At 38.2% G+C, this 13,508-nt stretch overlaps 2 protein-coding genes across 3 annotated transcripts in view; both read right to left on the bottom strand.

Annotated features, from left to right (window-relative positions):
• Window positions 1–4,781, bottom strand: part of myh11a (myosin, heavy chain 11a, smooth muscle) — a 31,624-nt gene extending 26,843 nt beyond the window's left edge. For both annotated transcript variants that reach the window (XM_072384387.1, XM_072384388.1), the window contains exons 1-3: window positions 4,658–4,781; window positions 962–1,326; window positions 567–723 (exon numbers count right to left, since the gene is read on the bottom strand). In XM_072384387.1, the coding sequence (XP_072240488.1) occupies window positions 567–723; window positions 962–1,303 (499 nt within the window). In that variant the 5' untranslated portion in view covers window positions 1,304–1,326; window positions 4,658–4,781. The remainder of the gene's footprint in view (window positions 1–566; window positions 724–961; window positions 1,327–4,657) is intronic.
• A 5,139-nt stretch (window positions 4,782–9,920) lies between these two features.
• cep20 (centrosomal protein 20) lies at window positions 9,921–12,700 on the bottom strand. Its single transcript, XM_072384386.1, has 4 exons — window positions 12,661–12,700; window positions 11,769–11,966; window positions 11,397–11,481; window positions 9,921–11,070 (listed from the first exon to the last, which is right to left on the bottom strand). Exons 1-4 carry the CDS (start codon window positions 12,686–12,688, stop codon window positions 10,959–10,961), a joined length of 423 nt encoding a protein of 140 aa, XP_072240487.1. The 5' UTR covers window positions 12,689–12,700; the 3' UTR covers window positions 9,921–10,958.
• Between the last annotated feature and the right edge of the window lie 808 nt (window positions 12,701–13,508).

Genomic DNA, 13,508 nt, shown 5'->3' with positions numbered 1-13,508 from the left:
CAACTCTGCCAAGGCCACAATCGTCACCTCTACGAGACACTGACTCTCAAACGGACCATAAAATGCTCTTCAGGGGACCTTCATGTTTCTTCTAGCATAAAGCCAACTTACATTGCAATGTGTTTGCAGTAGGAAGATAGAGCTCTGCCCTTGGACTGAGCATACTAATAACACATCTTTGTGTGAAACAACAGTAGCAGCTTGACATCACTGACCAGTTTGTGTTTTTTATTAACCACTCTGTCAACACTAAAGAGCTGAAAGGCTGCTTTCATCACTAAGACAAAAAAAGCTGACTGCACAGCTCACCCATATTGATCTCTTACAGCTACCAGCAAACACCTCAGTTTGACACAAATCAGTTTACATAATGACATCAACAGCTTATCCTTAATTCATTTTATATTGTTTCCTTCAGTGAGCAAAGGCTGCAAGCTGGCTCGCTATTCAGTAATTAACACTCTCGGTTTAAGCCAATCAGAAGCCAATTACAGAGCTGAAATGGCAAAAAACACACAACTTTATCAAGTCATGAGAAAGTGAATCATACACAGTCAAACTTCTACCTTGCATCATGTTTCTGTAGGCGTTATCAGTTATGGAGTAGATATGCGGGGGGACTTCATGTCGTTTCTTCCCTTTGTACATGTCAATGATCTTCTCGGAGTAGATGGGTAGCATTTTATAGGGGTTCACCACCACACAGAACAGGCCGGAGTAAGTCTGCAAAGACAAGAATTATGAGACGAAATAGTTAGCACTAGTGTGTGTTCTTGTTTCTGTCAGAGGTGGGAAGCAAAGATAAAAGTTTTAGGATTGTGAAAATAAAAATTGTAAGGCCATTCTACTCAGCTTCAAGCATTTATAATAGCTTCATTACATTCAAGACCTGCATAATCCAGTCCACACCTTTGTTGATTAGGTTCAGATATGTGTTTGCATGTTTTTGTTGCATACTTACATAAATGAGCCCAGAGAAGTACCTCTCGCGGATATTGTGTAACACAGAAGCCTCGTTCAGGCAGGTGAGCTCAGCCATGTCCTCCACCTTGCTGAACTTGGGTGGATTCATCTTCTGGATGTCATCTTTGTTTACTGTTATCTTCTTGGCATTATCAGCCAGCTCCACCAGCACCTCGTCGCCACGCTCCTCTTTGACGCTTGCTGCCTCAAAGCCATGCTTCTCCGATGGGACCCATACCAGCTTCTTGGCTGACCAATCGGCCTGAGCCATTGGGCTGTTAAGGAAGTCTTTGTCAACAAAGAGGAACTTCTCGTCCTCACTTGGGGCCTTCTTGGACATCTTGGCTTAAGGTGGAGGGCCAGCTGTAGAAGAGAACATGTGAAAGGAAGTTAAGAAACATGGATGGTAGATGAATTACTTTTAGGTAGTGGATGTCCATCAAAATCAACGCAAGTGTCCTGTTGAACAAAAAAGGACAAAATCTGTGACTGATGACTCTGGGAGTGGGAGACATGCTTGTAAAGTTGCCTCTTGCTTGTGGTTGTAGCTCAAAGAGTTAACATGTATCTTCCATCAGGGAGTTCCAGAGTGCAGCCATTCTCACAGACCTCCACCCCCTCTCGACCCTACAGTTTCACACACACCATAAGGGAAACACACGAACAATTCCCCTCCCTAGAGCAGACATGAAGATTGAGGCTGGGAAATGGATCTTAATTAACTTCAAGACATTTAGTCAACAGCTTTATCTGAAATAACCCTAAACAATTAATACTCAGTGGCTTGTACCCATATTCAATCATTGAGTCATTGCTTTATTGACAACATCCATGTTTTTTCCACATTGTTCACCCTCCATCTTTTTCTCCCCCTCCCTATCTCCTGCTATGAACTTTCAGTCTCGTGCTGTGATGACCATATATGGGTCCCTTCTCTGGAGCAGGGCTCTTTTCAGTGGAACTAAACAGCAAGGCTGGTGAACTCCCAAACAAAGCCCATATAGGGAATAGTATGTCTCTTGCGGGATTTGTCGTTTACTGCAAAATGATAACAGCAAGGCAGAGAGGCTGGGGGGCCCGGGCTTTTAACAATTATGCTTCACATGGGCCCCTGGCAGCATTCATTTTTAAATGCACAAGTGTCTGGGTCTTAGCCATGTCCTGGTAGTGGAATCTGCAGAGGAAGGTAATACAAAATGCAAACAGGAAAAGGCACAGGAAATGTACATGCCTCTGTTGATAAAAAATACATCTTGGGCAGCAAATATGATAAAGAGGGAAACTGAAGAAAAAGAAATCTCAAAACCTCAGAGGAAAGAGACATTGAAAATCAATGCAAAGTATTAACTGATCATCTTTATCTCTTGATGACATATTTACATTCTGATTTGAGTTGTTTATGTCAGGATGACTGAAACCCTCATCCATTGAATATGAGGGGTCAATTAATAATTTCATGGGTGGGAAAATTACGTGAATCATATCCTATAGTTTTCACAGATAACAGATCTCAAAAACTGAACACCTTTGGGAGATCTCAGACATCTTTTTAAGACAGTACTTGAGTGAATACCTATATGAAGAAAGGTGTTTTGTCCATTCAGTAGATTTCCAGAGACAAGAGCACTTTATATTGGTTTTCCCTTTAATTAGTTCTTCCTGTTTATGCATTTAGCAGACACTTTTATCCAAAGCGACTTACATTGGTAGGCAGTCAGGGTAAGGGGGTCTTACCTGAGGACCCCTGCTGGAGGTAGTACCTTTCATGCAGGGGATTTGAATCCAGGTCTCCCACACGAAAGGTGGCAATCATACCACTACACTATCCAGACCCTCTGTAACCTACCACATTCTCTCCTTGAAAATTTGACCTTCTACCAAGTTAAATTGGTCCACTAAGTAAAATAAATCTCTAAAACGATGATGTGATTTGCCTCTGAACTGTACAATATAAACATCCCGGATTACAGACAATAAATTGCTCCTGTAGACTAACTCCAAACCACATCTTTGGTACACACTGTGAGTGGAACAAAAGCAATAAAAACGGTCTGTACAGAGAACTAAACCGACCAGAGAACTAGTGAAAACCGCTCTGTAAATGCGAACGGAGACACTTCTTTCCATTTGTCAGAGAAGGCCAATGAGTCGAGCACACCTGGAAAAATGAGGACGGGAGCAGCTGATTGATGATAAGTAGCCAATCAAAGCTATTCTCCTAATCCCCTTTGACTTTTCTCATAATTCGCCTTCATACCCCCCATCACACAGTCTGTTGTGTGAACAGTTTCTGCTCAGTGAGTGTATCTTGAAGACAGCTGTCTGAAGTGGGGCTGACAGGTTGATGGAGATTGACTGAAACCCTTAAAAGTGCCAAACATCCCAAGATTCTTCAGTGCATCATTCACAAAAATCCCCACACATCATTGCAACCAATGTTTCTAATCAGATTACAAATCAGTCTGCTTCATTCAGTGGAAACCATATTTTGTGTTGATCAAAATTCATAAATAGAAGCAAATGGTTGAGTCCAATAAACAGAATAACTATCTCTCTGTCAAAAATAATAATCCAGTGGAAACTGGGGGAGACTTTGTGACCTTTCTATTTGTGGTTGAGAGAGTTTGACCTGTAGGGCTGCTAAATGATTTTACTCATTTCCTCTCTCAAATGTTTCACAAACATTTTTCCTGTTATCATCCAAAAAATAAATAAAAAAAGCTGTCGCACAAGGATTTAAAGCATGGATAATATAAAAAAGAATTAAAACCTGTTGACTCAAGTTAATACTTGATTTGTACAAAGAACATGTTGCGCTTATCCTATGACAGCAAAGATGACTCAGAATGATCAGGTTGAATACAGATAAACCAAATAAACTTGACTTCTCTTTTAGAGATGACTTGGTATAAAACATAAAAAAAACCACAAATTCAAGTCTGCCCAGCTTCAGAGCATAAACATTATCTATGTGTCTGAAGTTGAATCAGTTCATGCCAGACAAACTAAAATAAATGTAATATTGTGTATAATGTAATTTCCAGTTTACAGTTTAGAAAAGTTTAGCAGATAAGTTTCACTGGTTCGAGGTTAAAACTGTCATGAGTCACTTCTCTCAAATAAGTCAACATCTGGCCACAAAGTTCATCACGTCTAACATACAAGCAACTTATACAACCATATTAGGAAGACAGGAAACGCCATGGTTAGCTGCATGCTTTTACTCAGATAATAAAACTTCCCCATTTGTCACTACACTTCTGTAAACTGTGCTTTAACGCTGTGTGCAACAAATATTACAACTGTTTTATTACAACCACCTTTTATTGAATTATACCACAAACTTTACCCTCGAGTTAATTTTACTCGAACAAAGATTTGCAGACACGAAAAACATTATAAGTTAATACACGAATTACAAAATGTATCCCCTACCTGACAATGTGAGTACAACCCTGTTAAATGTCAAGATGCAATTTATAAGCAAATAATCAAAAGTGGAAGATTATAATGCTGCAAATAACGTTGTAGCTCGAAATGACAAGAAAAGTTTTCTTCCCTGTTACTGTATCACATGAATTGAAAGAGAAAAAACAAATCCAGAAACACAGTTAAAGTAGCAAAAGGATGTGGTGCGACAGGTGCGCGTGACTATAATGGTTTAATTTAACTCCACAATAAACGACATACTCACATAGTGTGAAGAAATTCGCGATCAGGGCAGTTTCGGATTTGGAAAGTTGGGAGTTTGGAGACGGCGGTGTTGGTGAGGTACTCCAAAACCAAACAGTCCAAATGACCCCCGTCAATTACAATCCCTTACCATTTAAACTGCGTACTGCAGCGCAAGGGTGGAGCTGCATGCACTGGCCCTCCTCCTCAGGCGTCGTCCTGCTGTAGGCAGCATCCATTAGGGGGGCAGGAGGCAGCAGACATGCGCACTGTGGTCAACACTGGGTTTAAAGAGTCACGGGATAGTTTGACTTAAACGATGAGAAGCAGAATGGGGAAGAAAGTGCTGCTGATGAGGTGTCAGAGGATGAAAAGTCAGATTTAACACTGAACAATAAAATCAATGTGCTCACTGTTCTTGTGGGTCAGGCACCTGCAAAAAGACATGATGATTGTATATAAGCCATCGGGGTTTGGTGTCAGATCACAGCTGTGTATTATAGTGGTGTAATATTGGCTAAGAAAGAAAGTAAACTCATTTAAGTACAATATTTCAATAGGTACAGTAAGTACAAAGTGCTTTCTTCTTATTTTTTTTATCACTTTATACCCAACTGATTTAAGAGGAGAGTGTTTTTAGTTCACAATGTTACAGGTGTATATGTGCTCTTATGTATCACAATGACACAGCAAAATAACAGTTACAGTATTGTGCAAAAGAAGGGAAAGACACATCTCTCAAGTCCTGTGTCGGGTCTTTCTTAAGAGGATTGCTTTCAGATATTGTTAATTGGCTGTAAGCAGTTTTTTCGGCTTTCCATTTCTACTTTTGTTCTCCATTTGTTTCCTTTTTTTCTTAAAGACAGACTGCACAAAATGTTATATAATGTTTTTGGCAAAGAGCTCTTTAGAAAACACTTTGTTGGTGCAAAGATGTTATTCTATGCCTATCAAATTGTTTTATCTGGCATTTTCATAGATGCAAGCAAAGACAGAGAAGCCAATTATGTGTCTTTGAAATAAAATTAATAATGAATAAAGCGCCTTTTTTATGCTTTATGATTCATAGGTCAGTGTAAACAAAAATATTAACTGAAAATGAGTAAAAAAACATAGCCAATACTTGAAGAAACAATTGGAAAGACCTTTAGAAAACCTTGGAGAACAATAGCTGAAGACCACTTAAAAAGATTAACAAAAAAGTGTGATATTCATTGACAGCAAAATATAAAGAATTGAGTGGTGGCTCACTTTAATGTTTATTGTTTAATTAATTTAATGTTAAGGCTGAGAGAAAAAGCATTTAATTTGCTTGAGCCAGTAATTATCATTATCAATGTAATTTTCACAAATGGTTGGGTTGATGCTTCATGGTAGAAGTACCAAAATTTAATGGCATAGCATACATGTTCTTTTAGCATGACATGCATAAACTGAATGGTAGAAATGTTTTACTACCACAAATGTTTGATTAGATGCGGTACAGTCACTGAAAAGTGATAGAGCAGAACATTAAAGGGTAATCGTGATCAATTTTACAACATTAAAATGCTGGTGCTTATGTCATAATTCAGCTGTTGTAAAATTAGATACCATTAGATCCACAAATATTTAAATACGGACACAGTTAATTTGGTTAATTTACAAAGCTTATTCAAGTTACAGGAAAATAATTAATATAGACCTGAAGTGCAGACACTCAGCTTTAATTTGACGGTATTCACATCCAAGATTGAGGAAGGGTTTAGGAATACAGCTCTTTGTCATGACCTCAAGTATAATTGGACAATCAACTTAAAAGCTGGACAGACATGGGATCGCCCTTCAAATGTTTTCAGCAAAAGTGGCAAAAGATCCGGAGTTGATTTAAAGTGCAGTATTTGTATTTTAATATTTCTTGCTCCAAATTCCAAACATTCAGCCAGAGGAGATCCAAGAGTTATTAATAAAAGGCTATCTTAAAGCAATGGAAACCAAACAAAGCCATCAGAGAGACAGCAGCTATGCTAACAAGGTCAACTCAATCGTTTGGTTCATTCTGAGTGAAAAAACAAAGAAAAAACAAAGAGCACACTAGTGATCTTAACATGAGAAGACCTGAATGTCTATGGAGGACCACTGTGGTGGATGACCGTAGGCATTAATATCCATGTCTACCATACAGAGAAGACTCATTGAGAGCTAAGAACGTTCACCACAAGGTGCATTCAGAGATCATTTGACAGATTAAATGATATCAACCCGTATCAGAATTATATGAAGTAACAAAGCATCGTGTAGGCTTGGAATCTCTCATAATCTGAAGCATACATCATCTGTAAAACAAGTACAGGGAGATTGATGCCATAAAATTTCATTTTATGATGATTTTATAACGATTTGCTGTATTTGCTGTATGAAATATACCTGTTAAAATACAAAACTGGTTTGAAGCGAAATTGGCTAATTATATAATAAAGACACAGCTAGTAAAACCTAGTGGCTGTGTGCTCTAGTCCCACACCCAGTAGGGTTTATAGATTATGCAATGTGCTCCCTCTCCTCATAAGGCAAACCAGCTGTCCCCAGCACAGGACTCCCCTTTTACTGTAACATCTCTGGAGAGTTTCCCTCCAATGCCTGCTCATAATTCACATAATGAATGTGAGCTTCTTTTTGTGTGCCTTCAAAACCACCCGTGCATGTTTTCTATCGCTACGCACATTAAATTCCACTATCGAAAATGGCCATACCCCATCCATCCCTCTACTGCTGCATCCCTCCTGTTTCCAGTTTCTTTGCAGTGGAACTTCCTATATAAGGACACTGTTCTATTTGCGCCAATAAATCAAGCTGCCTGGTTGATAGCTGTGGCTTGTTATGTGCCAGAGACAGAGCACTTTGCTGGTGTGTCAGATTGTGTGTGTTAGTGGGAAACCTGATGATAGTCCAAATACCAACATGGAGAACCTTCAGAGTCCCTCTGGCCAACATCACTGAGGTGGAGAGGCGTTCACGAGGGAGGTACACAGACTGAAAAACTCAGAAGAGACAGGATGAGAACAGGACAGAGATGAGAAGTGAGACAAGGAGGAAGAGGCAAGGAAAGCAGCAGATACACTGAACAGGGAGGCTGTTTATGTGCCATATAAGGAGAATGGGGCCTGTATGGAATCTCAGCAGCTTTCTGTGTTACTTTCAAAGTCCAGCACAAGCAACAACGCCATGTTCCAGTGACTAAATATGGTCCAACAGCAATAGCGTTGTTCAAACAAAGATGCCTCGATGGGGATAACTCTTATTATTTACCTGCAGGGAGCTGTTACAGTTAAATGGTCAATCATACTTTGGTATCTGAAGAAGAGGAGGACTGCACCGTACGTGTGTTTCATTAGAAATCAAGATATGTGAAATAAAAATCTGATGAATTCTGATGAACTCTATTCTGATCACCAAAAGATACATTAAATGATTAAAGCACTGCAAAAGTGGTCGGTGAAAATGTGACTTTAAACATTTTAGTTGTGTATAGTGAACCATGCAAGAAGAATAGCAAAGAGAAAACTATAAAGAAAAAACATTTAAGTGCAGGGGGCACAGTGTCCTGGCAAAATGAGTCTGTCCTCAACTTTGGCCAAGTATCCAAACTCCTCTAGTTATGAGAGAGAGAAAAAAGTGTCTGACAAGCTCTTCAGAGGAATTTATAAAGCTGTTAAAACAAGTCCATGAAATAAGGAGGAGGCAGAGGGAGTGAATGTGGACAAGAACTGGATGGTTGTATCAGAAGTCAGTGAAACCCAACAGAAAAGAGATCCAACAGCATTATTATTCTTTTCATGATAGGTGAAAACGTGATGATTTTAAAGCAAGATTTCTTTTTATAAAAAACTGTAACTTAAAACTGCAGGAGTCACTTCTCAGCTGTTCATCACTCAAACTAAACAGATCACAATGACCGTCCTCAACACAGCACTTTGGAATAAAAAGCAACATGAAGTGTCATGCAGAAATCTCCTACATACAGCATGTTTAATGGTATCACTATTTTTTTCCTCACTCTCATGTCCATAGATGGCTGTCCATTGGAGAGAAAATATGTTCATGGATATGTTTGACCCTCGTGGAATGCAATTGCATTCTAATTTGAGCCCAGGGGCAAACATCAGTCCTCTCTGCTGTAGTCAAAAGACTATTGAACTCAATACTATTTATAGCGGTTTCTTTTGCACACAATTAATCTACGAAGTAGATGAAAAACGCTACATATAATAGGACAAGCAGCCAGCTGAACAATTGTGTGCCATTTTTCAGCTTTCCTTACTGATATATCCTTTTTTTAAAAGCATATTTAAAGTTATGTTTTTAAAGGAGCACTCACAGCGTGCCAATTAAGTCAGTGCTGTGGGGTCACAGGGTTTTAAGATGAATCAGGATTAGTTTAAGGAAGTTACAACAATCCACCTGCTTTGTTAAGGGGCTGTTAAAACCATAAATTGGGACATTAAATGTCTATATGTTGGGTTAGGATTGATTGTTACATTAAGAGGCATAGGTAAATTCAGCAAAACGCATTTATGCTGTGACCTAACAAGGACCTCTATAATCATGCCTGTCTGGTTAAAACGTTGTGTAGGAGTTAAAATTGTCCAACTTAAAAATAAAATAGCTGCAAATAAGGTTAAAGGTAGTAGAGTGGATAGGAGTCAGAGGCTGACTTCAGTAATTAGGATGAGAAATATCCTCACAGCTTCAAGGGTAATCAGCAATAAACTACTTGTGTTAGATAAGAATGTCAAGTTCCCTTACTTGGTAAGAAATATGCACACAATAGAGGAAACGTCCAGCTTGTGATCAAGGCTGCAAACTGTCAGGTGGGTCTTCTTGTGTGTCTTGTTTTTTTTTGTTTTTTTGTTTGCAAACACTTTATTTGATTGGTTAACTTATGACTTATTCTTCTTTCCTGAAACCACTATAACATTCTAAAGTTTTACACCTCAGGAAATATTCATTACAAAAACATTACCAAGTCTTAAAATGAGGTACATACAACCTCAGATGAAGAACAGCACACGGCGTTATTATTCATTTGGCAAAATCAAAGCAAAACGGCTGAAGAAGTGTGTGAACACTAAGATGCTCAGTTGATGATCAGCAGCACCTGGCTGCTTCTTACCCTGTAAATTTATATGGAAGCACTAAGAGTGACACAACTGAATATTCCATGTGTTGTTATCCATCTGAGGTTGTATTTACCAATTTTAAGAACTGGTGAAATATGTGTAATATGTAAAATCTCTGACAGAGTACTTTATTTTTCCACGTGACCGTACAAAGAAAGGTCTAAGTGATAAGCAATAAGCAGAAGCAGAATAATGAGCTGCTGGATTATTCCCATAAGAGACCAATACACAAATCAACAGCAATGAATCAGTTAAGTTTTTTGACTAACCCAAAGGGTAAAGGTGCGGAGCTTAGTGTCAACAACTGTTACAATGTTACAATGATCATAGGGAAGCGACTGTTATTTCAAGGGCTGCGCCACAATTTAAACTCTCCTGTGGTGAAAACTGCAAAAAGCAAAGGACCTCAAACGCTGTCGAAAACTTAAAAGGAAACACGTCACAACAACAAAATAGCAATATAAGTTGTAAGACCATTTAAGCACTAGTGTTAATATATGTCGCTGAAATAGAGTGCACAAGTTGTGGACTTGGTTGCATATGTACAGCGTCACATACGCTTTCAAATATCCCCTCAAAAGGCAATCTGAATTGTTTTCAACAAATTTATCAACTCTTTTCTACAATCAACATTGATATATGTCTCGCTTTACAATTAAATGGAAAATAGGAGGCATAAAAATACTATTATTGTGAACAACAATAAAAAAAAGTCTTCTTCAGCCTAATCTTTGGGCACACTGCCACCATATGGTGTACAATTAAAACAGCACTTCCATACATTTAAACAAAAACATTTATTTTGAAGTTCTAAAAAAACAATAGAAAATATCTAACATTTGTAAAACACACAAAAAAAGGCATCAAGGAATGTTATCTCAACCTTAACCTAAAGGAGAACAAACAATACAGACAAAGTCTGATTTTTAAACTAAAAGAAAAAAAGTCACCGGAGAAAATTTGGTAATTTAAAAATGTATAAACACAAAGGCATTCCATCTCCTTTGCATCAAAATTCTTCACTGCTGATTAAACAGTGAAAATCTGTGTAACAGAGGCAACAGAGTTCAGTCAGGTGCTACAGAATATCATATAATGTACAGTGTCGAAGCGAGTAAAGTTTCAGTCCATCAGCATCATAAGTCCCTGGTGCATCATTATATTTTAGGCATCCAGTTCTGAAGCTTTGTGACTGGCAGCTGGACCCCGCAGAAACACCTTCCCCCCGTTGTCACTGCTGTTCAGGAAGTGAGACACTAATCCATAGAGAAGAGGTCTGCAAAGTTTAAAAAGCACAGTAGTAAGCATTTTTTTTTTGGCATGGAGAAAATGGGTTGTTGAATGAGGTCCAGCACTCTATATGAGGTCCACAGAGATAAGCCACGTAAAAAGACAAAAAGAAAATGCCCTCAACAAGAACTTCTGGACTGAAAATCTCAAACATTATAGATGAACACTGAGAGAGCTGTGACGATTCACTGTAGTATTATGAAACAATTATCCCTAAGTTGATCATTCCCACGAGAGTTCTGTAAATCGTTGGACATTGTGTTCGATAGCAGACTGTACTGGCATTTTCCAAATCCTGATTTACAAACTTACACAGACTTGGAGCTTGCATCCTCTGAGACTTTCAGCTCATTTGCCAGGAACTGTCTGTCCAACCGATCTTCGGGTTGGCCTGACTCTGAGAAAACAAACTCACTGAGAACTGGTACACTTTGCTCAGCAATACTGGCTGGTTACATTGACATTACCTAGAATCTGAGAGTCTTTGAATGAAAAGTCTTTACAAGACATAACACTACTGATTTCATGACATTATTTTCACTTATACACAATAAAGTGATTAAATTTGACAGTAAACCTGGAGAGAACGTATTTTTTTCACATTTGTTGCACCAAGAAAACAAATAAAACTATATCACTATCATACAAAAAAGTTCGCACGGATACTTTGATCTTTTTACCCACCTGCTGTAAGCACTGACGCAGTGTACCTGTACTTGTTAAACTCCAGATATTCCCGGATGAGCTCGTTGATGAGCAGGTTTTCGTGGGACAGCAGCGGCCGCGGTTCACGCTGATCATCCAGGGCGCTGAACACTTCCGCCCGGATACGAGCCTTCAGCTGGCCCAGCACACCACGGGACTCAAGCGTTTCTTTCACGGCTAAAATATATTGACATTTTCATGGGAACAATACGACAATAACCTTCGTCCGGTCATACGTGTGGGCTCACTTTGAGGTCGAAAATAATTCAGCTAATGACTAAAGTAAAGGGTAGTCTTGGTGTCACACGCTGAACTCCACTTAATTATTTGTGAATTTAACATCTACTTAGACATTTTCAAAGTCAGCCTGCGCCGAATATGACTCATATTCTTAAAGACAAATCATTAGAAGCAATTCTTCAAATCGTATTAGATAAGAATAAGTCGTCTATTTCCATTTTGATACATATGTATCATCCCCACACAATAATATGTTTAATCCATACTAGGATAGCTAGCTAACTGTTGACTACGGAAGCATTAGCGGGCAGTAAGAATATCGCAAAAAAAGAATAATCTGAAAAATACAAGGTATTTAATTTAATCGAATATAAATGTAGATTTCAATAGGACGGATCATTCTGACTTATTCAATGAATACCAATTTCCTAAAACTATGGCCACAAAGCTGGTTGAATTGTCAGACTTCTTAATGAAGGTTGGTAAAGAACGTCCCTTGTTTTTTTGCAAACCCAATGTTTGTGGTTAACATATTTCAAGAAATATAGCGTAAGTTTGTTTAAGTTAGGAATTTGGTAAGTAGATATACAACAACATGATGAAAGTGCTGATAGTAAGAGTGAGCGCTTACCACACTTCAGCTCAGTGATGGTCGCCATTACAACAAGTGTAAACAAACTGTATAATACTGCTCAGCTTTATAAACTTCAGCCATCTAGTGACCGAGCTTTGTAACTACAACTGAGTGGCTAACAAAACCCCAAACAGATGTTTAATCTCCGTTTAAAAATCTCCTCCATCAGTTAAACATTAGATCGATTTATATTTTCAACTTATAAATATTCACCTTTTACGATCTATGACACCTTATTGTCATAGGTCATAAAGACAAGGACTTCAGCAGGAATGGATTTTCTTACAATGGTTCCCAGAGCGTAGATGAGGGAAAAGACACACTGTCCCTCAGAAGAGCAAGACACAACAACTTATAACAACTTATACTTATATATTATAAAGAAATTCCCCAAAATCTATAATTATTATCTGTGGTTAATTTGTGCCAACGTGTGTCTTGCTAATATTTAGTGTAGTTTTTGTGTGTTTCTTTTTCTTTTCTTTACTTTTGTATAAATCTCCCTCCCTAACTATTTTTTGTGTCCAATATTCTCTTTGAGGTAGCTTGTCTTTGATTTAGGTTATTTTGCCTCTTTGTGACCCTACAGTATTCTTTTTAAAGTCATATTTGTCCATTTACTTTACTTTTTCAGCTTTTTTGTATTGTTATGTGTCACTTTTAGGACTTATGAGTAATTTTCTTCTTTATCATCATCACCAACTTTTTTTGTCCAATTCAAAGTCCGAATGTAGCAATTTTGTGACTCTTGGTGCTTGTTTTGGTCAATTTGCATAGCTTCTGTGTCTCATTTAGGATGTTTACCGTCTTTAGCTGTGGGATATACAGTATTATATTTCTGAAAT

This window comes from Leuresthes tenuis, unplaced genomic scaffold, assembly GCF_036924035.1.
Source record: "Leuresthes tenuis unplaced genomic scaffold, fLeuTen1.0.hap1 SCAF_4, whole genome shotgun sequence".
In the NCBI taxonomy this organism is placed as follows: Eukaryota; Metazoa; Chordata; class Actinopteri; order Atheriniformes; family Atherinopsidae; genus Leuresthes; species Leuresthes tenuis.
This window is presented reverse-complemented; position numbering and strand designations above follow the sequence as displayed.

Excerpts from the sequence above, each read along its gene's own strand:
- cep20 (XM_072384386.1), bottom strand. The coding sequence starts at position 12,688 with ATGGCGACCATCACTGAGCTGAAGTGTG. Across the intron at positions 11,967-12,660 it reads CATCACTGAGCTGAAGTGTG|CCGTGAAAGAAACGCTTGAG; the intron begins GTAAGCGCTCAC and ends AATATATTTTAG. Across the intron at positions 11,482-11,768 it reads TGCGTCAGTGCTTACAGCAG|AGTCAGGCCAACCCGAAGAT; the intron begins GTGGGTAAAAAG and ends TTGTTTTCTCAG.